General features: G+C 34.3%; 4 protein-coding genes and 1 pseudogene across 10 annotated transcripts; 3 read left to right on the top strand and 2 right to left on the bottom strand.

The window, feature by feature from the left end:
- On the bottom strand, window positions 1–17,582 carry LOC145105222 (N-terminal nucleophile aminohydrolases (Ntn hydrolases) superfamily protein). 6 transcript variants are annotated; one of them, XM_079042352.1, is made up of 12 exons: window positions 17,374–17,582; window positions 16,787–16,837; window positions 16,539–16,659; window positions 16,316–16,400; window positions 16,155–16,236; window positions 15,914–16,034; window positions 14,937–15,037; window positions 14,721–14,860; window positions 14,518–14,629; window positions 14,349–14,453; window positions 14,157–14,263; window positions 1–19 (listed from the first exon to the last, which is right to left on the bottom strand). In XM_079042352.1, the coding sequence occupies exons 1-11, from the start codon at window positions 17,518–17,520 to the stop codon at window positions 14,168–14,170; spliced, it is 1,161 nt and encodes a 386-aa protein (XP_078898478.1). In that variant the 5' UTR covers window positions 17,521–17,582; the 3' UTR covers window positions 1–19; window positions 14,157–14,167. The 6 variants fall into 6 exon arrangements, with proteins under 6 accessions (XP_078898478.1, XP_078898481.1, XP_078898480.1 ...); XM_079042355.1 differs by lacking the exon at window positions 1–19 and adding an exon at window positions 3,553–3,571; XM_079042354.1 differs by lacking the exon at window positions 1–19 and adding an exon at window positions 11,672–11,764 and having other exon boundaries at window positions 17,374–17,581.
- Window positions 1,040–3,011, top strand: LOC145105220 ((+)-neomenthol dehydrogenase-like). The gene is made up of 5 exons (XM_079042349.1): window positions 1,040–1,249; window positions 1,794–2,040; window positions 2,118–2,192; window positions 2,270–2,449; window positions 2,514–3,011. Exons 1-5 carry the CDS (start codon window positions 1,227–1,229, stop codon window positions 2,892–2,894), a joined length of 906 nt encoding a protein of 301 aa, XP_078898475.1. The 5' UTR covers window positions 1,040–1,226; the 3' UTR covers window positions 2,895–3,011.
- LOC145105224 ((+)-neomenthol dehydrogenase-like) lies at window positions 12,025–13,973 on the top strand (annotated as a pseudogene). Its single transcript, XR_013707260.1, has 5 exons — window positions 12,025–12,136; window positions 12,608–12,853; window positions 12,948–13,016; window positions 13,138–13,309; window positions 13,388–13,973. The product of XR_013707260.1 is annotated as a (+)-neomenthol dehydrogenase-like (transcript).
- Window positions 17,583–18,139: 557 nt separating the features above from the next.
- On the top strand, window positions 18,140–19,756 carry LOC145109806 (LIM domain-containing protein PLIM2b-like). The gene is made up of 4 exons (XM_079046959.1): window positions 18,140–18,451; window positions 18,733–18,832; window positions 18,923–19,026; window positions 19,224–19,756. The coding sequence occupies exons 1-4, from the start codon at window positions 18,317–18,319 to the stop codon at window positions 19,530–19,532; spliced, it is 648 nt and encodes a 215-aa protein (XP_078903085.1). The 5' UTR covers window positions 18,140–18,316; the 3' UTR covers window positions 19,533–19,756.
- A 454-nt stretch (window positions 19,757–20,210) lies between these two features.
- Window positions 20,211–24,108, bottom strand: LOC145104587 (uncharacterized). The gene is made up of 6 exons (XM_079041808.1): window positions 23,950–24,108; window positions 22,058–22,590; window positions 21,494–21,692; window positions 21,305–21,369; window positions 20,946–21,156; window positions 20,211–20,573 (listed from the first exon to the last, which is right to left on the bottom strand). The coding sequence occupies exons 1-6, from the start codon at window positions 24,106–24,108 to the stop codon at window positions 20,211–20,213; spliced, it is 1,530 nt and encodes a 509-aa protein (XP_078897934.1).
- Window positions 24,109–24,623: the final 515 nt, after the last annotated feature.

The raw sequence follows: 24,623 nt of genomic DNA, 5'->3' as shown, positions 1-24,623 counted from the left end.
TTTCACCATATACAGTGATCTACAAAACAATAAAAAAAAAAGGTAAACATTGTTAACATTTAAATCGAATTGAATTAGAAAGCTGAATGTTAAGAAGAATCAAATGCAAGCACCATCAAACATGAAGTCGGAACTCAGAATCTAGTTTAGGAACCTATAACAAAAAGGAGCTATGATTCCAATCTCAAACATCGAACTCTATGTTATTAGGTTAATTTACCTGAGAAGCGAGACCTATAATTTGCTAAAATGTCCAAGTAGTGAAGCGAGACCTGATCTCATTGAAATCGAAACGCAGTTGAAGAAATTGGTCGAAGACTTGAACAGCACCGACACCGATTGAACCTCTGAATCAGGAGGTCTGGAGCGATCGGACCTCTGGTTGATTTATTAGGGCACGAAACTCCGAGAGGGAAGAAGGACGCAACCATCATGTAGTTCAATCTATCAATCATTGGGGATCTTCATTGGAGATCGGTTTATGATATAATGGATCGATGAAATGGATTTTGTTTCCAGGTCAACGGTAGCGGCGTTAGGCGGTGGAAATCATTGAGGAAATCGGTGATTGAGGTCGATCCAGGGAAGAGGGGTGATTAGGTGAAGAAGACGACGTGTGAGAGAGAGAGAGAGGGATATTTAATCTGGGGAATTAAAAGAATTATTTTATTCCTAAAATGCCCCCTTATTCATTTTAAAATCATACCCCCGTGTCTTATTTTGTCTATGTATTTACAAAAATGCCACAATGCATCTTGGCCATCCTTTTTTTTAATCCAACGCTCCACTTTTAGTTCTCGGGAAACTATGGGTTCTCAAATGATCATTCATATATATATATATATATATATATATATATATATATATATATATATGATTTTTAATTTTTAATATTTCTTATAATTACAGAAATTTCTAGTTTTCATTCGTATATAAAATATATAATAGTTTTTCTATTATTTTATTATAAGAAATAATGTTTTTCTTATTGGATTTGTTTATAAGTGCCGGACTAACCGACCAGGGTTGCCTTATTAGACTGACGTTCTAGTGTGTTCTCTTACGTATCTTCAGGCGGTGCCTAGTATTCTATTTCTGGAGGGTATCATGATCAATTGATCATCTCTCACTTTAAATTCAATTCAATTCCCAGAAAATTTCTCTAGCTGAGTTTAGGCAAATTGAAGCTAATCGCAGTTAGTAGCTTTATCAGAAATTCAACCAAAATGGCAGAATCTGCTAAAAACAGGTACTTCTATTACTCTGATGGTTCATCGACCAGAGTTTTTCCCCTAAATTTGATTTAATTCATCGTTCTGTTTAACATTTCTTTTGTTCTTCAAGTCACCGGAAAAGCACCGTATGTTCATAATTAGAATCCTGATTTACCAACTCCAAAACTAATAATATTCTCTTAAATCAAACATTTGGGCAACTTTTCCGTTTTTTCTTTAGCTTCAAACTTGTTCTACAGATCTTTTCTTTTAAGCCTGATGTGATTATTAAGTATTTCACTTGTCAGTTACTAGTGTGTAGGAGATAAGACCTATTCGACGTTGAAAATTCCAAACTAAACTGTTTTGTTCTTCAAATCGTGGCAGGTTAGAATATTGATTCGTGAGAAACTTTCCATTTGTTAATAATAGAATCCTGATTTGGAAAGTCAAACTTAGTATTCTTCAGAACCATATATTACATCAATACTTTTGTTTTGCAATTAGCTTGACACATGTTCTACAGTTAACATTTATGCTTTTGATTATGAGCCCATTTGAATAAGTAAATGTGTGCAGATGTGCAGTGGTAACAGGGGCAAACAAAGGAATAGGATTTGAAGTTTGCAAGCAATTGGCTTCAAATGGAGTGAAAGTAGTGTTGACTTCTAGAGATGAAAAGAGAGGGATTGATGCTCTTGACAAATTCAAAGGAACTCATCTTTCTGATTTTGTTATATTTCATCAGCTTGATGTTACAGATCCTACTAGTGTTGCTTCCTTGGCTCAATTTGTTAAAGAACAATTTGGAAAGCTTGATATCTTGGTATTATTCAAAACCCTATCACCAAATATGTAGAGCCAATAAGATCTTACGTTTCATGTGGATTATATTATGTACAGGTGAACAATTCTGGGATAGGTGGAGCTATGAGAGATGAAGAAGCTTTTAAGGCTTCAAGAGCCATTGGCCATGATGTAAGTGGGTTTACATAAACTATTTTATCATTTGAATATATCATAGTTTAAGATATTGAATATTTTCTTGAATACAGCTTATAGAAAACCAAAATGAAATGAAAAAGATAGCAATCGAGTCTCATGAATTGGCTGTAGAGTGTCTGGAAACAAACTACTATGGAGCAAAAAGAATGGTTGAACAGTTCATTCCACTTCTAGAATCATCCGATTCACCAAGGATTGTAAATGTCTCCTCCTCCATGGGAAAGTTAAAGGTACACCACTTAGGGATGTGCTTAAAAGTTTCTTTTTGGAGCTTAAATTCATAATAATTTTCAGGGTTTGAAAAATGAATGGGCTAAAGGAATATTGAGTGATGTTAAGAACCTAACAGAAGAGAAAATCAATGAAGTGCTTAATCAATATCTGAATGATTTCAAAGAGGGATTGTTGGAAACCAAAGGATGGCCTTCTACATTGTCGGCATATATACTTTCAAAAGCAGCCATGAATGGTTACACAAGGATTTTGGCCAAGAAATACACAAGTTTTTGTATTAATTGTGTGTGTCCAGGTTTTGTTAAGACAGATATCAACTATAATACTGGTATATTAACTACCGAAGAAGGAGCTAAAACCCCAGTTAAGGTTGCATTGTTTCCGGATGGTGGTCCTTCCGGATGCTTCTTCGATAGAAACGGTGTCACATCCTTTGAATGAAAAGATTTGAAACGAAAAGTTTTATGCTTGTTTATATAATACTTTTTCTTCAACCCAATTGGAGTATGTAAAAGAATAGTGAAGAAATAATAAAGGTGAAAGTTGATTATAAATCCATTTCTGTATGAATTTCTTTCCTTTTCTTTGGAATGGAATAGAACGGGTGTTCACTTTGTGCAATTTCGTGATCAATCGGTATTACATTAAGCCAAATTCTTAGCACCGACTAAATCGATTGAAAATGAGAACTAGAAATTGTTTGTCTATCAAAATATGATTGCCAAGCTGCCGCTTACACAACACATATACACAGAACATATATGTACAATGTCAATGAACTGAGACTATATATGGGCTCAAGTGAATAAATGGGTTAACATGCAATTGGGCTACTTAACATACAACAACTATAATAATAAAAAAAAATAGTATCCGCTAACAATCATCGCAATTTTATCGGGAGGAGAGTCATGTTCGAACATGGAAAACTCTAATGAGACCGAATGCTACCTGATCTTAAGCAAACTGAATGTTGATCTCATTGTGTTGATCTCACAATAGGTTTCGTATTGAAAGAGTCTCGACAAAGAAATTTGATACTTTCTAGTACTCGGCTTCGATACTCGATCTAGAGATAACCCCTTGTCGTTTTGATGACCATGAGACCAAGTTGCCTCCTAAGAAGATAAGAAGATACTGATATTGTTATATTTATATACATTTTTAGGCATTATTTAAATACATTTAAGCTATATTTTGCTAAATTGCAAAAATATTTTGTACTTATAATGTTTAAATTGTATTTTACAGCAAAAAATGGATATTCTCGAAGAAAATGACTGAATCTGGATACTTTGAGGACTGGAGCTGAAAAAGATACAAAAAGAATGTTGCCGGATAGCTTGGCCCCTTGTCGGTATTTTGGCTATATCTCATGACTCGTAACTCCGATTGACGAGAATCAAAAAGTTTCGGAAACTAGAAAAAATTTCGGACGACTTTCGTTTTTATGCCAAATGCTAATTTCTAGTTTTCACGACGTGAGCCCTCTTACCTCACAACGTGAGAATAAAAAAAAATGCCGAAAACTCCCCATGTCGGTCTACGAGTTCATGTGCGACAAGAAATCCCATCCCCACGGCGTGGAGCCTATTTCCCATGTCGTGGCAACCATAATTTGGAAAGTATATATTGCTTACATTAGGTTGTTTTCAGGTGTTGGAGGCATGAGGGTTGCGATAATTAACAAAGAAAAACCTTTCCAAGAACCCTTGGAAGGTGGAATTCGATTAGAGAACAAGGGATAAAGAGAATGGAGCAAGGATTCGCACATATTTATTCGGTTTGCTTAGTTTAATCATGTTTAGCTTAGTTTTCCTTTTGTTTATGTTTTTTTCAGCTGTGATTATGGCTGATGCATATATATAATCTACTAAAGATGCTCGTAAAAGAAGACATTCTTTACATCAACCTAGTTAATAGGCCCATGTTTAGATATTGTAAGGCTAAGAATAGTGCATATAGTTGTCGATTTGACAACCAGACTTAATGTCTCATCTTAATCAACACCCCGTTGGCTTTGTCCGTTTTCCACAAGACGAGCCTTATATCCGTAGGGAATCACATCTACGTTAAATTTTTATTTTAACAACCACATATATCGTACAACATTCACTCTGGTAGGTCTCAAAACAAGAGTCTAGGTACTGTTAGACATGAGAGCCTGATATTCTTCATGTATGGCTTTATGCTAGTGTGGGTCCTGCAATGTCTGTAAATATGACCGAGGGACAGGTAAAAGGGTTGAGGTACGTAGATTTAGGTATTTAATGGGCTAGACGGACAATAACATTTTTACCACGAGTGGTCATAGAGTGTGTGGACGTAGGAGTATATGTGGGTTCGGGAACAACCGTGGGTAGAGTTTGTTGGAATGATTCTCGATAGTAGAGGAGGATGAGGGAGGTGGATATTTGGATTCAATGGTGGTGTTCTCGGTTGATAACAAAACCATGCAATCAAGGGTGGGAGGAGGAGTAAGGTAGGACCAAAACATAGGAGAAATATAATGATTTTCATCTAAAAAGCCATATAAACAGGGGTCACTGGGTGTGAGTGACCCATATGGAAATATGGATTCGTCGAACACAATATGACGAGAGTTAATTAATTTTCTAGTTGAGAGATCAAGGCAACAATATCCGCGATGGAGATTCAGGTAACCAAGGAATGCACATAGAGTTGATTTAGGTTTAAGTTTGTGAGTAGTGTTGTAACAATTGCAAAAATTGTTACTGATCGTTAAATTGCTAAAAGTAACAAACGTTATGTATAATAGAGTTAATATGTAATATTTATCAAACTATGATAAAAATACAAAATTTCATATTAGAATATATAAGAAAAATAAGCCAAAATGTCCGACGAGCTAAAATTTAGTGCGCCAAAACACACACACACACACACACACACACACACACACACACACACACACACACATATATATATATATATATATATATATATATATATATATATATTGAAAGTACACGTCAACATGATCCCGAAAATATAAATTTCGTAGAAATCCAACTACGTATGAATTAGTTACGAATTTTAGAAAATAGATAAATCAACCGCACACACAAAATTTCAACGTCAAAAAGCTACGAAGAGAATGGTTGACTTTTAGCTAAAGTCATCAAAAGGAGAACCATACTACTCCTCGAGTTGGAGTCCGTACGAGAGAGATATGATTTTCGCAAAATCATTAAATCGTATAAAAATAAGGGCTAAAAATAAAGTTAGAATTACTCAATGCAACCTAAAGGAAAGTTGTAGTACTTGTTGAGAGCTACGCGTGGATATAAAGAACACCGGAAATAGAGCTCGTATGAGAAAGTTATGAATTTTACAAAATGAGCTTTTTGCGTTGCGCGCAGTACGCGCCTCGCACCTGCAGAAGCTCCTAGAAGGACATGTGGACCAGCAGAAAGTTGACACTTGGCACCCCAAACACCGCCCATTTGCGCAACGCGCACTCCGAAAATTTTGCCTATAAAAGCACCCCATGCCCCCCCCCCTCACTTTCACACAACATTCTTCCTTGCTTTCTCTCGTTTTTAGCTTCGAAATTCTCTATAAAACCCTAGGAAATTCTATATTTAAGTCTTTTAGCTATTCGTAAGCTATACTCTTGAGCCCGACCGATCCCGAGTACCTCCCGAGTTCCGAACTTCTGAATTCTACCCTACATCAACAATTTCATGCTTCAAGGGTGAGTTCACGACCACATTTTCAAACTTTTTCGAGGGGGGGGGGAGGGTGGTATATGTTAAAAATGCAATTATACATAGTTATTACTAATTGTAGGTTAGATAATTATGCTCATAACATTAGGATGATATTATGTCCGATAGATACTCTGCCCAAACTTTTTAACTAATATTATGTCTAGTTGTTATACTGATTCACATTGATAGATAATATTATACCTAGTCATCACTCTAGCCAACTCTCTAGGAAAACATTGTACCTAGTCATCACTCTAGCCAACTCTTTAGGAAAACACTATACCTAGTCGTTATTCTGCTAAATACTCATCGATAATATTTACACTACGTCGTCGTTATGCTCAACTCAAACGGATAATAGTAATATATTATGCCGTCACTACGCTCGACTCAAACGGATAATAGTAAAATATTATGTTGTCACTACACTCGACTCAAACGGATAATAGTAATATATTATGTCGTTACTACGCTTGACTCAAACGGATAATATCAATATATTATGCTGTCACTACGTTCGACTCAAACGGATAACAATAAAATATTATGTCGTCATTACACTCGACTCAAACGGATAATATTGATATATTATGTTGCCGCTGCACTCGACTCAAACGGATAATAGAAATATATTATGTTGTCACTACGCTTGACTTAAACGGATAATAGTAATATATTATGTCGTCACTACGCTCGACTCAAACGGATAATAATGATATATTATGTTGTCGCTACACTCGACTCAAACGAATAATAGTAATATATTATGTCATCGCTACACTCGATTCAAACGGATAATATTAATAAACTATGTTGTCGTTACACTCAAACAGATAACTTGTAACGCCCCGTTCCTGGTACGATAGTAATTCTCAAAATATTCATTTTATAAGAGCTACTCGACGAGTTGGTAGCCCTAACTCGTCGAGTAGATGCGAGCTGGACGGCGGGGTTTAAGTGGACTACTCGACGAGTCAGAAATGGACTTGGCGAGTAGGTCCATCAGGAGGAAACCCTAATCCTTAGGGTTTGCACCCTATTTAAGCAACATTATGGACCTCCACCCCAGCCTCCATCACCTCCCCAGTCCATTCTCGAAACCCTAGCAACCATTGAGCGTCTTAAAGCCTTTCTTGCCATTTTTGTGTGATTTGAAGTTAGGAGAAGGAAGAGATCTTTTGGTGATTCAAGAAGAAGCAGAAGATCCAGAGTTTTTGTTGCATTTCAGAGCTCTTGAAGGTATAAAGTTTATACCTTGGCTTATTTTCACTTAGATCTTCATGAAAGCTTGTTTGTTGCCACTTTTGGGTCCTTTCCCAAGCTAATTTCGGGTAGAGAGCTTTTGGGACTGTATGGACTTTAGATCTAGGCACTCTTGAGCTCCAGAAGCTCAAAGTTGCCACCTTTATTCGGCCAAGATCCCATTCTATGCCCTAGACTCCCATTTCTAGCTTGTTTTGGGTGATTTAGCTTCATAGCATCATGTATGCACGTAAAGTTAGCAACTTTATGTGTTATTCTAGCCTAAGAAGTCCAGATCTATGAATTAGAGGCAGTGGAATCACCTAGGATCAACTGTATAATCTGAGCTTGCAATGGACTCGCCGAGTTGTGCTTGGGACTCGACGAGTCGGATCGATGTCCCCAAACCCTTCTTTGATTATGAGTGAAACCACTGAGTTAAGGAGATGACTCAGCGAGTTGGACATGAGTGAGACTCGGAAACAAAAGAACTCGACGAGTCCAAGGAGAGACTCGACGAGTAGAATCGAGATGCCCCGATGTTATGACCATTTGAACTCGACGAGTCAGTAGAGGGACTCGGCGAGTTGGGTTGACTGAGAGTTGACTTTGACCTTGGCGTTGATTTTGACTAAGAGGGTAAAATGGTCATTTTACCCTAAGAAGGATTATCAGTTTTTGATTAAGTGTTGTTGTGGAATTATAGCCGGAGAGTCGCCGGAGCAGCCGATAGGGATCCCTCGCCCAATTTTTCCGCAGTCAGCCATACGAGGTGAGTTTCCTTCCAGTAGGAACGGGTCTACGACCACAATACGGGCCCGTTTAAGTTGTAGTGTATGTCGGGGTGAGCCCGATGCCGGGGTTAGCCCGATGCAGTTTATATGTTCCGGACTTCGGTCCGATGCCTGGGCGGTCCCGGGAAGTAGTTATGTATGCTTTATGTCTTTGTGATTCATGCATGTTTATGTGTTATGTGTTATATGTTCCGGGGTAAGCCCGATGCCGGGACAAGCCCGATGTATGTTAGTTAATATGTCATGCAGTATGTGTTCCGGGGCAAGCCCGGAGTATGCTAGTTTATATGTTATGATTATATGTTCCGAGCCTTGGCCCGATGCCGGGGCAAGCCCGATGCAGATTATGTAATTATGTTATGTGTTTATGGTATATGTTATGCTGTGTATGTGCCGGGGTAAGCCCGATGTCGGGTGAGCCCGATGCCCGATGCGGTCGGATGTCGGGGCGAGCCCGATGCCGGACAGGAGTCCGATGTCGGGTAAGCCGATGTTGGGATTCGTCCCGATGCAGGTGGGAGTAGTCCCAGAGTTATGTGATTATTATACATTATGTGTATGGTACGTGGTAGTTTGGGGGAGCTCACTAAGCTTCGTGCTTACAGTTTTCAGTTTTGGTTTCAGGTACTTCCACTAGCAAAGGGAAGGACTCGGGATGATCGCATGGCACACACCACAGTCTTCAGCCTGGGAGTTTTACTCTGATATTTTGATATGATATTTGACATGTGATAGATATTACGAGATTTTGAAACACATAGTTTATGATTTTATACGTTGGTAATGAAATGATGGTTTTAATAATGTTTTAAAAACGAAATTTTTGGGTTGTATTTTTGGGATGTTTCATAACTATAGTATGTTATGTCGTCACTTAACTCGAATAAATGTTATATTACCACTCTGTCAGTTGGCTTTGCTAAGGATACATGTTTAAAATAATTATATATATTAATTATAATTATTAAACATCAAAACTCTAAGTACACAGTTATATAGGTGATGGTTGGACTATATCCAACTAACCTACGTTAAGATCACTCCCGGTTAGCCTGCTCTTAAAAGCACCATTTTCCTCAAGTATAGCCTTCAGATACGGATACACTAATAATATATAAAATAAATGAGAATTATGGAAACCCTAGTACCTAGGAATAGTAGAACATTATTTTCAAAGAATAATATACAAAACCCGTGAACTCACCAACATTATGTTCACCTTTCAAAACCACATGTATTCCTAGGAAACCTAGAAGATTGAACCTCTGGAAGCAATGGTTAATCGACGAAGCTACTGAAGACTTACTATCATTATAGTTATGCCTAACTGTTAAGGCACCTTTTTTAGTAGAAACACTAGTACTTCCAAAACATTTTCCGATGTAATGTTTTACCTATAAATGGAAGTGATATTTATGTTATATATTGTTTTGTACTGTTCAATGACTATGATCCAACATTCTAACGTCGCAAAGCTCGACGTTTCCGCCGGTCGGGGGTGTGACAAGTGTGAATATCGGTATTGCAAAGGCAACTGAAAACACGAAGATGAGAGTACGAAGGGTGAGAGTAAAATTGGCGGAAGTGTGGTGTTTCATTTTGGATCCATGAAGACGAGAGTATATTTAGTAAGTGGTTGCTATGTTAATAGCTTCGACCCATAGTATGTGTGGAAGGTGAGAGTGAAAGAGAAGAATCCGAACAATAATATTAATTGTCCGAAGCATGCGTTTGAATTCCCATTTTGTTGGAATGTATGAGGACATGAGAAGCGGAATTGAATTTCCAAACGAAAGATACTTTCCTGTTCTTGATCATAAGGATCAAATCATTCCGGTAGAGGAGAGATTCAACAAAGAAATGGGAGGGGTTGAAGTTTTCTTCAAAAAAACATAGGCAAGTCCTTTTCTCATGTTCCCACAGAGCAAGCATCCGTGTTAAAGGATTGGAACAAGATCCTTTCAAAGATTGGCTTGTTATTGTTATGATGAATATATTTTAACATAAACCGATTTCCCAAGAGCCAATCATGCAGATCTACTCTACCTTGCAAAACCGTCATCCAAAAGATAGAGTCAAAGGAAAGTGATCATTTACCTTAGCTTCATCTTGAAGCTATCCTCATAGACTAATTGTTGATTTTGCCACCATTAATGTCAAAGCAAACCAACCCCTCCATTTGCCAAACTTTGTCTATCGTTGATTTTGTCACCATTGATGTCAAAGCAAACCAACTCCTCCATTCGCCAAACTTTAGACACATGCCTTAAAGGAATAGTGGAAAGAGAGCATGACATCACATATGATCCGGAGTTAGGAGCGATCTACAACGAAAAACTTTGAAGAAAAATTCTTCCTACGGTTAAGCCAAAAGCATAGACATTCAAGCTCTAGTCTGAAGAGTATCACTAATGTTTCTTTAGAATCTCCTGAATCTTTGGCGGAGGTAAAGAAAGAAATCTTTTGGCAGATCGAGTGGTTGTTTGTTTTTTGAAGATTTTTCCGAAGGAAAATAGATTTCTTACAACATTCCCTTAAAGATTTGCTACTGTCATTTTAGGGAAGCTGGTTGGAACCCAAACTAACATTTACATTCCACATTACTAGTTCTTGTTGATTTTTGGTTTTAATGCATAAGCCTAAGCCCTAAGCCATAGACCGTAAGCCATAAGCCATAACCTATAAGCCACAAGCTTTAAACCTTCAACCCTGATTCGTAAGCTCTAAGTTGTAAGTCATAAGCCAAAAGTCAAAAGCCAAAAACCCTAACAATAAGCTTAGACCACAATTCTTCACGTATTACAACCTCTAAACATCCTTTAAACAAATTTTGATACATAGTATGCTAACAACAGTTGGACACAACATCATTTCTCTTTTTTTTTTTTTTGAAAAATATCAAATGTCTTTTTCAGATTATAACGTTGAAAACTATCAAGAACTCCATAACAACACCAACATAAAGAAACGTAGAAATTATGAGCCAAACATAAAAAATGGTCGAAATAAAAAAGTTTGCCAAATGTGAGTTCTTTTTATGAAAAAAAAAAGGTTTTTTTGAAGAAAAAAAAACTATGTAACACTAGAAGATTACCAATAAACCTACTAAAATGACCAAATCAAACAAAGTGCAAAATGTAAGGGATAATTTCTATGATAAATAATCTTCTATCAATACAATTATATATACACAATCATTCAACTTTTTATAGCAACGAACTTTATGTTTTTCAATTTTTTTAGAAAAATATTTTTATTTTTTGGTCATTTTGGATCATTATGGTTAACCGATATTAATCATTAACCATAACCATTAACCGATTAAACCGTTAACCAAAAACCAATATTAACCGTTACTCAATGGCTATCGAAATACATCAACCAATTGTAATGGTTATGGTTCGATTTTGAGCAATAACGGAACCAACCCGCCCCATACACACCTCTAATGGTTTGTCTGATTCGGTCTCAGATGATGCCTCTGAAGAACAAATTTGTTTGGAAAAAGTGTCGACAGAAGTTAAAGAAGAGGACTCTGATTCTGATGAAGAAAAGTAATACGAAATTAGTCTTCACTGAACTAGTTTCAATCCTAAAACTAGCTGAAGTCAGTCATAAACTAGTTTTTATCAAATATTTAGCAGTTTTTTTACATATGATATATTGTTTACATTTGCTATATCTATAAAATGTGTCTCACAACTTAGTCATTTTATGTTAAATTGATGCTATTTTATGACGGTTGAAAGAAATGTCAATCTATTAAATGTGTTTCACAACATACTCCTTTTTTATGATTATCTCGCTGTATTGCCATTATAAGATCTTATAAAGTCTTCATAATCTCTCCTCCATTATCGATCAAAGCAGCTGAGAAATTCAACCAAAAAATGGCAGAATCTGAAAAAAACATGTACTAATATTACTCCGACCAAGTGATTTTTCATAAATCTAATTTAATTCATCATTATATATAATAACTTTTTTGTTCTTCAACTCACAGGGAAAGCACAATCTGTTCATAACGAGAATCCCCATTTACTAACTTCAAACCTAATATTCTTTTTATACTAAACATTAGGACAAACTTTTCCATTTTTGTCTTCGCTTCAAACTTGTTGCACTAGATTTTTTTTTTTTTTTAAGCTTGATGTAATTATCAAGTTGTTAATTGTTGTGGTGTAGCAGATAAGACCTTTTACAAATTTGTTTAGGGCCAACGTAGTAAGTGCTTTGTTTTGTTTGGAGTCATAAATTTCATTAAGGACCCCACTTTTCGTTTATAGCTTAAAACTTGTTCCATAATAATTTTGTACAATTATATTATACTTCCCTAATCAGAATCATTTTACTAGAAAAGTAAAGTGTGTTTTTGTGTGTGTAGATGTGCAGTGGTAACAGGCTCAAACAATAGGATAGGATTTGAAGTTTGCAAGCAATTGGCTTCAAATGGGGTGAAAGTAGTTTTGACTTCTAGAGATGAAAAGAAAGGGATTGATGCTCTTAACAAATTCAAAGGAACTCATCTTTCTGATTTTATTATATTTCATCAGCTTGAAGTTACAGATCTGCTAGTGTTGCTTCCTTGGCTCAATTTGTTAAAAAACAATTCGGAAAACTTGATATCTTGGTATAATTCAAAACCCTAGCTATTACCAAATGAAAATTCTAAACAATAAATCTTATTATTGTTCATGTGGATTATAATATGATATTATGTAAAGGTGAACAATTCTGGGATTTGTGGAGTTGGGGGAAATGAAGAAGCTATTAGGGCTTCAACCCAAGATTTGGTAACCCGTTTTAACTAAAGTATTTTATCATTTATAAATATCAGAGGGTTTTTTTTTTTTTTTTTTTTTTTTTTTTAATTTGGTTGGATACTTGTATATTAGATATTTTTCTTGAATATAGGGCCTATATGGATGGAACCAGAAAGTGATAGTCTCATGAGTTGGCTGTAGAATGTCTGGAAACAAACTACTATGGAGCAAAAAGAATGGTTGAACATTTCATTCCACTTCTAGAATTATCACATTCACCAAGGATTGTAAATGTCTCCTCCTCTTCCTATGGAATATTAAAGGTACATATGTAACATAAGAGTGCTCAAAAGTTTTTGGTAGCCAAAACTCATAGTTCACTTGAACAACATAATTTTCAGAATTTGGAGAATGAATGGGCTAAAGGAATATTGAGTGATGTTGAAAACCTAACAGAAGAGAAAATCGATGAAGTGCTTAATCAGTATCTAAATGATTTCAAAGAGGGATTGCTGGAAACCAAAGGGTTGCCTACAACATTGTCAGCATATATGATTTCAAAAATAGCCATGAATGGCTACACAAGGATTTTGGCCAATAAATACACAAGTTTTTGCATCAATTGTGTGTGTCCAGGATATGTTAAGACATATATTAACTATAATAATGGCATATTAAGTACTGAAGAAGGAGCTAAAACCCCGGTTAAGGTTGCATTGTTTCTGGATGGTGGTCCTTCTGGATGCTTCTTTGATAGAGATGGTATCCTGTCGTTCTAAATAAATGTTGGAGGGTGTATTATGTATTATGGTGATGAAACCTGTGTACTTGTTAGTATATTATGTATTATGATGATGATACACGGCTACTTGCTAGTGTATGATGTATTATGATGATGATACATGTCTACTTGTTAGTGGATGACATTTGGTGATATAAATGTATCAACTATTGGTGGATTTCCTTGGTCAGCAATGAAAACATTACTTAAAGATTTATAAATATTGAATATGTATACGTATAACTGACTATTGATTAAATATAAAATTAAAAGTTGGATAAACACTCTAAATAATCAAACATCCAAAATTTATATAAATATGAGTAATTTAAATCTAAAAAAGTTAGGTAATAATTTTTTCAAGATTTATAAAATTGTACACAAAATACCTGAGGCCCAATCAATATCTAATGGGAGGAGAGGAGAGGTTAACTAAAGCTGCAAATTGGCATATATCTCTTGTATTCTCTTGTTTTGTACTCCTCAAAATGGAAACCTGCAAAAGTTTCATTTTTTAGAACACAAAAAGATGATCCAATTTAACATTTTTTATTAAAAGTTTCATCAAAAGAGTTCCATACCTTTGGGTGCTCCATGGAATTACCAAAATACCCTATTCCAAAAGACAAACTAGTAAACCCAGCAGCTATTTCAACAGCTTTCAGCTCTCGTGATGATCCAGGACCCTAACAAAATTAATTCAAAATTATCAACATTTAATAAATAAATTAATAACAAATTTATACTCACCACCAAAGGAGCCTCAGCTTGCACAAGCAAAACTCCAGCACTTGTATCACTGTTGTCTTCAATTACAGACTCTAAAACTTTTGAGCATGCGGCTACTGGTCCAGCATGTGATCTTCAATAAATAAAATACATAATCACTATTTTAATAATGAAATTAATATTTTTTGAAAAAATATATAAACATGTGAATGAGTAAATCATACAGTAATGGAGATATGCAGCATTGGTGAGCAGCAAAAAGTTTCATTAGGCATTCACCAGCACCACTAACACAACAACCAACATTTGAAGATGCCCAACAACCACAACCGTATGTTGCTGCTAATCCTACACGCCCACTCACCTAATTTTGAATTTTTTTTTTAAGTATAAAAAAAATGCTAAAATATGGTTATTAATGAGATGTAAATAAATATTACTTTTAGTGCAATGCCACCACTAGAAGCTCCGGAAGCTATGTTTCCTTGTTTATCAATACATATAACTCCTACTGTATCCATGATGTTGTCTTCTCCTTTATCTGATTGTGGAATAAATATGAAATTCATTAAATTTGAATTTAATGGAATGGTAAAAAAAGGAATGGAATGAACAATGTAATGGAATGAGTCATTCAAATGTGGTTTGTATGTACAAATAGAAAAGTAGAAAACTAAACATATATTAATAAAAAAAAATTATTAAGACAAACTTTAGTCAAATGGATACACCGTTAAACAAATTGAATGTAAAATTTTTGCATGTTGTTTTAAATATACAATATATGTATTTCAAATAGTAAAAGTATTTATTTATCATTTAGAAAAACTGTTTATAAAAATATAAAAATAAATACGATGAAATCTTAAATTAGAAATGAAATAAAAAATAGTTATATTTATCTTTTGGCAAATATAACTAATTTAATTGAAACTATGATTTTTTAAAAGAAAAATTAATGTTCAAAATTATATAGATAAAAGTAATAAAAAAAAAAAAAAAAAAAACGCCCTCCATGAGAAAATGCACATGATTTTTTCATTTTACTGTAATGCTACATTCCATTCACTCTTCAATTACTGCATACCATAAACTATTCAAGTGTTTGGTTGAGAGGAAATGGAATGGAACTCAACTATAAGAGTAGATTAAATTTTTATTAATTTAATATATGTAATAAGGGTGCTTTGGTCTTTTAATTAAGAAAGAAGGAGAATGAAATTCTTCCATCCACCCTTAGGAAATGTGAAATCAATCAGACATGGAATTTAAAGGAATCTGACGATATTGAGTTCCATGCCAAAGAATGGAATCATGAATTCCAATTCCACCAGATTCCACAAACCAAACACACCCTTAGTTCACTGAGTTTAAATTAATTAATATTCTTGGAAAATAAATTGTTTATTAGTCATACCCGATGAATTATCAATCTGTTGATGACTAGATGATTTCACTAAAGTAATTTCAGCTTTGGCATCATCAAGCATTGCTTTATATTTCTTCCACTGTTCTTTTGCCTTTCTTGTTATAAGCCACTATAAAAGGATATAACAAAGGCCAGTTAAGCAGAAAAAATGTGGTCACAGAAATATTTGGGTATTAAATCAAGAAAAACTGTGATAATAACTTAACCCTAGTAAAATTTAATATATTACCTCATTGGCCTTTTCAATGGTTTCAAAAATATTAATGCCCTTGGAATTTGCCCAAACACGCGCACCCTCACCAGCCAAAAACCTGAGTAATAATAATAATAAGTTTTTATGTAAAATGTAAAGTTCCAGTGATAAATTGGATGCAAAAGAAGTTTGATTACATGGGAGGAATTCGACCCAACAGTGATGAACCCAAGATTTGCTCCTTCACCAGCAAAGCTGCAATCTTAATGGGATTTCTTACACCTGGTAATCATTTGCTTCAAAGAAAGGTAGAATATATAATATATTAGAATAAAAAGCCTCAAATAATATAAGCAAACCCAAGAAATAGATGAAATGAAAGTCTTTAGAGATAATGAAATATATATTATATGGATATACCTGGTACTGCTCCAACAGCACCAAATGCTCCAGAGCTACCATCCATGACACTTGCATCACATTCAACATCTCCATCTTCTGTCAAATTCGACCCTCTTCCAGCATTTGTGCATGGATCATTCTGCACTTCATCATTCAAGAAATGAGTTTTACACAATTTTTTAAGATTGTTGTAACACAAAGCAAAAGGAATTTTATGCTCTGGAGGCTGATCATATGTATACACAGTAAAAGTAGTCTAATAATACCTCCAAGGTCTCAATGGCTGCTGACACAGCATCTGCACATCCTCCAGAGCCCTATAACAAAGCAAATGAGCATGAAAACTATACAAAAACCAATCAACTAATGAATCATCTTTTAAATAGATATCTGCAGCAGTTTCAACGATTCTAAGTTAAGCTTCAAATCATCAAGCCAAATTCTATTTCCTATTTAGTAGCCGACATTATCAACAGTAATAGTAAGTTAACAAACTTCATAATCACATACATTCCCTCCCTTCCATGGAAATTAGACTTCCTGTTGATTTTCAATGACATGGAAACCTAATACGTTTGAGAAACAAATGGATTCAAATTCGTTGTAATTTAACACATATTATTCGCCTATGTATAAAGTTCAATCAAGTGAAAAATCATTCTCGGAAACTTTAAAACCATATGAACTTTAAAGTTGAAAAGTAACTATAGATTCAAAACTCGGAAGCTCCTATTCGTGAACGAGGGAATAAACATCATTGAAAACTCAAAAGCCGATATACTAATAACAAAATTAAACATATGCAAAGCTACAAACGTTTATCGAGATATGTATATAGAGACAGAGGAGAGACCGTTCGTAGAACAGATGCGGCGGCGAGACAGGCAGTTTTCATTGCAGATCGGAGAGCCTTTTCGTTAACCGGTGAGTGGTAACCAGCGCCGACGTGGACGGCGACGAAGAATCTCTGGTTGATATGATCAGAAACTTCGCCGGCCATCACTTTACCGGTTTCGAAATACGTCCGTTAACGTCAAATGGGACTGTGAAACCCGGGTTAGTGGGCCGTAGTCAGCCGTGGTGCAAAACTACATGAATGAGAAGTGCTCACTTTGCACCTCAATGTTTACAACTTTGTTAATTCCTACCCCCAAATATAAGTATCGACTTTTTTTAGGATTATACTTTTAACTTGTGTAAATTGCCAATGATATGTAAATTTATATCTTCTTAGTTTTTGTTTGTATCTTATTATTGTATGTATTAATCCAAACCTTAATCTAGGGGGTGTGAGGTAAAGTTAAAAAATGAAATCTCGATTATTGTTTTCACTAATGTTAATTGTCTTTAATTAGTTTTTGTTTTCTATCAATGAAAAATTATACACCAATTGTTAATTAATTATATGTCAACTACCATTCCAACATGCATACAAATATTTATACATCAAAACAAAGTATGTGATTATCGTTTTATTGAAGGAATAGGTCAAAACTTGAGAAAAAACCACCTTGTTTCTCTCCATCAGTATCGGATTATTGCCTCAAAATTATTAGGATCTCCACTCAGGTGTCATTATTTCACTAAATCAATCCTAACTCGGCCTCTAATCCATCACAAAAAACAGAAAATTAAGATGAAATATATTGTCAAATACAAACAAGGAATTCTTTTTCCTTTGATCTTCAATTAATTAAATATTTGACAACCCAATTTTGTTGGGTGCCTTTCCTCTTGTTGGGATTTTTTTAATTTTTTTCAGAAAAAAATTGAGAAGAAAATAAGAAGGAAAAAAGATGTCTTTCACAGGAACTTTGGATAAATGCAAAACTTGCGATAAGACTGTTTATTTTGTTGATTTATTGACTGCCGATGGAGTTACTTATCATAAAGCGTGCTTTAGATGCACCCATTGCAAAGGCACTCTCTCGGTTTGTTTCCTAAATCTTCTTTTCTTTCTTTCTTTCTTTCTGGTTTTGTTGTTTTTCTTTGCCTCAAAGTGATACGAATCGCTTGTTTTTTCCCCTTTTAATTGCACAAACAATCGACTCTTTTTGGTTTTTCTTTTTAACCTCAAGGAAACGTTTGATTTTGGTAGGTTTCTGATAAAATTTGGTGTTAGAATTCATCATTACAGAAATATACCAAGAATTCATCAAGTTGTTTAATATAGTATTATTTACAATCATCTTTGATATAAATTTTATTGCAGATGAGCAACTACTCCTCAATGGATGGAGTTCTTTACTGCAGGCATCATTTCGAACAACTCTTCAAGGAATCTGGAAATTTCAGCAAGAATTTTCATGCAAGTAAGATTTAATGTAATATAATTTCGTGTTAATTGTTTTCCCATTTACTATGAGAATTTTTGTTATCAATTTCGTATCCAAATTCTACAGCAAAAGAAAAAGAAAAAGCGCCTCCGAGCAAAGTCTCGTCTATATTCACCGGTACGCAAGATAAATGTAGACAATGTAGCAAGACTGTGTACCCTCTCGAAAAGGTTCGTACACTGCTTCTTATAAATTACTATAAATTAGTTGTTGATATGAGTGTAAAAACTACTTTTGGAAAATGTATGTGATTACATTGATAATTACAAAAGCTGACATGATGCAATAAAATATACTTTTTTTGTTTAAGCACAAGATTGGATGCACTTATTTCTAATCATATCCGATTTTTTTACGAGCATTATAGATCACAATGGAAGGAGAACCATACCACAAATCATGCTTCAAATGTGCTCATGGAGGGTGTCCTCTTACACACTCATCATATGCTGCCCTTGATGGTATTCTTTATTGCAAACATCATTTTGCTCAACTCTTCATGGAGAAAGGAAATTACACTCATGTCCTCGAGGCTGCAAATAGAAGGAGCAATGCAAAGCCGGAGGATGTAGTTGAGCCAGCCGGGGAGGAGGAAGGTGAAGGAGGAGGAGGGGAGGATGAGGATGGCCAAGCGGAACCACCAGCTGAGGAGGAGAAACCACCGGAAGAGGACTAATCCTAAACATATTCAAATACTTTATATATACATACTTACATATCTTGGTTTCTTTGTTAATGTAATCTTTTGAAGACCCCTTTTTTCTATTTCATTGTGTTGGGCCATTGAATATTCAGTGGTTTGACTTTTGAAATTATCCTCTATATTTTATTTTCAGTTGGTGACTATAATGTATAACCTTTTACAATTCAAATATAAATCAAGTAACTCTCTTGAGGGTATGTCATAAGGAGTTGTTACATAAACCTTCTGTAATAAAATATGTTGGTGGCACATTGAGCAACACGTTAAAATGAGTGAATTTTGGCGGGTTGGATTAAGTTAATCAGTCTAGCATGTTTTCAACTATTTTTTTTGTAATTTCATAAATAATTTAATAATATATAAATATGTTACAAAAAAATTTCTTCTAATGATCCAGCTTTTTAAATAAGACAATTTACTTATCTGTAAACACGAAGGTAGGAGAGTGTGGACGACTTTTAGATCATTTTTGACCTGTTGGACTCGATTCTATGTTAATTGTTTTTGGGATTTTACTTATTTCACAACATAATATAATTCATTTTTACTTACACATTCAAATATTCTCTCTACATGCTTAATACTTGTATAGTAACGATACTACTAGAACCTATATAAAGCAATTTTACGACCGAGTATAACAAGATTTGGTCATTTGTTGAAGTTGTGAGTCTTCCAAAATTCGTCTTCCCACATTTCAACTTGTTTTATTGCTCTTGTGTTGTTGTCAATGATAGATTTAATGGTGGAGGGATCATAGGGTGGAGGCATAGTACATGGAATTGTATCTGAAGGGTAGTGCACTAGGGATTCTTCCATGAACTCCCTCCACTTTCCATCTGCAAAGCATGCCATCGACTCTGAACATAGCTCCATTGCAGTTGGAGGGATAATAGGCTTGAACTTCAAGAGCTTAGCGTATTCCGTTAATAAATGTAACATATAGTCATAAACATATTCCATCTTCACATCCTCTTGAATGAACTGGCTTGATGCCTTACCTATCTCTTCTGCCTAGTATGGTCGTAAAATTAAAACACGTAACAAATACCCTTAGGTTATGTTTGTTACACAGGACATGATTGGACGAAGTTGGACAAGCTCAATAGGATTACTTTCAAAGTTGAGAATGAAATGATATTTATGTCTTTTGCACAAACAAGAGAGTAGTAGTTAGTCCTAGCTTGTTCCTCCATTTTGTGTGGGACAAATGTAACTTTCATCTCATTGATCATGTATTCATGTTATATTCTCATTTTTAGTTCAATGCAAACAAAACACAGTATAAATACAAGATTGTCATGTCACGTCAGGGTCATTTGATGTGTTGTCCTACATAACAAACAAGGCTTCAATAAAAAAAATGTTTGTGAAATGTGAACTTACCTTGGAAGCGTGATTGTTGCCCCATTCAACACCAAATTTAAGAGATCTACATTTATTAGTTTCCCGGATAGGCCAAAAATGCTCTAGGGGTGTCATCCCTCTTGAAAAGAATGTGTAGTAATGCGGGGTTATGTATAATGTTGGTGAATCACACGCCAATATGTATTTCTCGCTAACCGACCATGCCCATCCTTCAACATATATCTTATACCTATTCATGAAATCGTGTCGAATAATATTTTGTCAATAATTTCAAGGGAGTGTAATAAAATATGATATTATAATACACAAATAAATAAAAATATATTTTTATGTTTTTCTACATTTAATCCTATCTAATATTCACAATTATTCTCTACCTGTAAGTACATTGATCTTCAATATTCGACTGCTTGTATCCATTTGCAGATTCATTGGTCCAGTTCTATCCAAGTGTTAAACCACCAATAAAATTATATAAGTTTATCATCCAAAGAGTTATCGGAAGATTTACTCACATCATAACATTTAAAAATATATTATAAGTTCAAAACTGAAGGTTAATGTACCTGAAAAAATAAACGGGTATTCCAGTCAGCATGAGAAGTTTGGTTAACATTGCACTTGACAAGATCACCCCTAACAGGGGACACCCCAGGGTTACCCTTCCAATACGCGTAGGGTACCCTTTCCTTCCATTTGACCCTCTTGTTTCCTTCTTTAATGTCCTTCAATGTAATTTCCCATGGCTTTTGGTTTGTCTCAGGCCTATTACAATACAAATGTACAATCATATTATTCATTTATTCATTTGTTTTTTGGATTTAAAATTTTAAAATTTGAATTAGATCCATTAGTTTGTTTCATTTAGATTGATGTATTGATTTAATTCTTTTTGTTATAAGATGAGAAAAATGTAAACATTTCAACTAAGGTTGGCAAAATGGAGTGGTTATTACTTATTAGATAGAGAAAACAATTTATATATTTTGATGGTTTTGTTATATATAAGAAAAAAAAATAATTATATACCTTTAAATCATATGGGATTTAACTATGAACACCTTCATGTTAAAATATCATCAAAATAAAAAGCAAAAAAAGAGAGACAAGTTAATAGAGAGAATAATTACCATCCCCAAAAGGACCAATCGGGTGAAACGATATCCAAGCTCCACGGATCAGAACAATACTTGAACAATGGAGGAGGCCCAGGATTGGGCCTCCTAAAGTACTGTTTTGCATTAAACACCGGCCGATCATCACAATCAAATATAAGTTCAAGGTCAGGAACCCTGCCAGGGTACCTTCTTAACAATTGTTGAAACCCCCATAGCGTGAACAAATCTCGAGTTTGAATTGATTTTCTAAATCTTTCTACATATGCTTTTCCATCAAGGATTATTAGTCTGAAATGTGCATTCCACTTTGCTCTCTTCACCATGTCTCTTGTGATCCCTGTCGCTCTCCAATGTCGTAGATCTTCGTGGATCCAACGAAAGTAATCTGGACATGTCTTGTTCGATGAATGGTCTAGATTTTTATGGGTTGTTGGATAGTTTTTTGGACATGTTGGTGTTTGATTCCATGTACGACAATCAAGAGGGAAGTCGTGTTCTTCTTTGGTTATTTTAATTTGCAAGATTGATCGACCTGAAAACATAGACTACATACATGTACAAGTTATATCGACACATTAAACTACCAAATACATTATTTGCATAAAAGATATCACTATATCTGATATGTGATCAACAATTAGTTGCCAAAAAGGACTTATATAAATTATATGTTTAAGGGGTTTAAAGTCTGGTTGTTACCATGTGTTCATTGTGTTGCAATTTATGTCGCTAAAGTCATCAATTGACTGGTAAAAATTTAACTATGGTTTAATTTTCCATTTAATATATCTTAGTGTAAGGGATGGTGACTACTTTTGCATTTACAGAGCAGTCAATTTTACTATATAGGTTTAAAAATAATTTTATTTTCATTAAAAAGTTAATTAAGAGACTTACTATATGTCTGACCAAGACACAATCAACAAGTATATGATAAAGCAAACAAAGGTCAGAATAATGAGCCACAAAACACAAACTCATACAGCATGATTCCGACAACGGCCAGGTTTTGGTCTTAGCCTGTATATAAGTTCTTCATATTGCTAATTAAGTCGTTGAATATGTTATTTGTCTATATATGCGCAATGTATCACGTTTTTAGATGGAGTGTTTTTCTTTTTCCTTTTTTTTTTTGGGTGGGTGTGTGGGTGTGGGTGTGGGGGCCGGGGTCATGTTTGTAGCCATATGGAGTCACATGTGGAAACAAGCACTAATTACAATTAAGTGAAAATTTGGATGAAAATGTAACCAAACATATCACGAGACATTGTTTAGTTTTTAATATTTACAAAGTATTTTAAAAATCACGTGAGATACACGTGAATGTAGGAAGAAGCATGTGAAACGTAAAAGTGGAAACCAACCGAACGATAAATGTTGATATATCTTTTTTTTATTTGGAAACATAAAAATCACTTAAATATCTATACTCACTGAAAAAAAAATTAAAAAAACCATTTTTTTCAGCCAATATATATATATATATATATATATATATATATATATATATATATATATATATATATATATATATGAGATTTTAATATTTCTAAAGTTTAAAAAAAAAAATAGATATCTCAAAATATTTTTCTTTCTATATATTTCTATTGACCCTTTCCTTGCCAAATATCTAAAAGGTAACTACATTATGCAACCAGTATTAAGGTGGTCTAATGATGATCATTAGTGATTTAAACATTCCAAAATTGGATTAATTCAACCTTGGGATGAACTTCTATTTAGAAATAATAATAATAATAATAATAATAATAATAATAATAATAATAATAATAATAATAATAATAATAATAATAAAACTACTGTATGCATGTTCATTTACAAGCAAAAATACAAATATATATATATCTTCTTATTGAAGGTAGTCGAGTTTAATGGATACTTACAAGGTCCAACCAAAATGCAGCTATCAAGAGGACAAAAATAAAAGCAAATGCCACGACCATAAGCCAATGTTTATGAGTTGCTTTAACATGGTTGTGATGAATGGATGCTGGCCTTAACCAATATATCTTCTTACACTTCTCTTTATACAAGTTCTCCATATTTTTTAAGTTATTGAAAAGGGTTTCACTCATTCTATCTTATATGGAGCCGCGGTGGGAGATGATCCATGTTTGAGACCATGAAGTTACATGTGAAAACAAGCATTGGCCATGAATCTAATTGTGAGAACTTTGTGATATAAGTAAGTTTAATCATGTGGAAAAAGATTAAGTTTATAATGATTTCCACAAGGATAAAAAACGTGGCCAAGAGCCCAAGACACTGAAATATCGTGAGAGCTTCTTACACTTGTACCTCATGCAGTCCAACTAATACCATAGAAAGTAGAGACTTTGAGTTGCATTGATCCAGCTCATAAAAATCATAATCATTTGTCTTTTTTGATAAATTGCAAAGCTAATATTACTTTTTTTTTTTTTTTTTTTTTTTTTTTTTTTGCCTATGGCCATTATTTCTATTGTTTTTATAGAGAAAGTTTATTGGAAAATGATTACGAACGATGTAATTTGTTCCCCATCTTTTGTTAATGTTTGTAAGGTTATAAACTATATAA

Source organism: Lactuca virosa, chromosome 4 (assembly GCF_052849685.1).
Source record: "Lactuca virosa cultivar CGN04683 chromosome 4, Lactuca_virosa_CGN04683_v6, whole genome shotgun sequence".
NCBI lineage: Eukaryota > Viridiplantae > Streptophyta > Magnoliopsida > Asterales > Asteraceae > Lactuca > Lactuca virosa.
Note: the sequence above shows the minus strand (reverse complement) of the source record. Positions and strands in the feature narration are given on the sequence as shown.

Bases quoted from the DNA above. Each gene is read 5' to 3' on its own strand.
- LOC145109806 (XM_079046959.1), top strand. From the start codon at position 18,317: ATGTCTTTCACAGGAACTTTGGATAAATGCAAAACTTGCGATAAGACT. The intron at 18,452-18,732 runs GTTTGTTTCCTA...ATTTTATTGCAG, and splicing joins ATTGCAAAGGCACTCTCTCG to ATGAGCAACTACTCCTCAAT. The intron at 18,833-18,922 runs GTAAGATTTAAT...CAAATTCTACAG, and splicing joins CAGCAAGAATTTTCATGCAA to CAAAAGAAAAAGAAAAAGCG.
- LOC145104587 (XM_079041808.1), bottom strand. From the start codon at position 24,108: ATGGAGAACTTGTATAAAGAGAAGTGTAAGAAGATATATTGGTTAAGG. The intron at 21,693-22,057 runs GTAATTATTCTC...GTATTGTAATAG, and splicing joins GATTGGTCCTTTTGGGGATG to GCCTGAGACAAACCAAAAGC. The intron at 21,157-21,304 runs GTAGAGAATAAT...TTTCATGAATAG, and splicing joins GAAGATCAATGTACTTACAG to GTATAAGATATATGTTGAAG.
- LOC145105220 (XM_079042349.1), top strand. From the start codon at position 1,227: ATGGCAGAATCTGCTAAAAACAG. The intron at 2,041-2,117 runs GTATTATTCAAA...TATTATGTACAG, and splicing joins TTGGAAAGCTTGATATCTTG to GTGAACAATTCTGGGATAGG. The intron at 2,450-2,513 runs GTACACCACTTA...AATAATTTTCAG, and splicing joins CCTCCATGGGAAAGTTAAAG to GGTTTGAAAAATGAATGGGC.
- LOC145105222 (XM_079042352.1), bottom strand. From the start codon at position 17,520: ATGGCCGGCGAAGTTTCTGATCATATCAACCAGAGATTCTTCGTCGCC. The intron at 16,237-16,315 runs GTAATCAAACTT...ATTATTACTCAG, and splicing joins TTGGGTCGAATTCCTCCCAT to GTTTTTGGCTGGTGAGGGTG. The intron at 14,454-14,517 runs GTGAGTATAAAT...TAATTTTGTTAG, and splicing joins AAGCTGAGGCTCCTTTGGTG to GGTCCTGGATCATCACGAGA.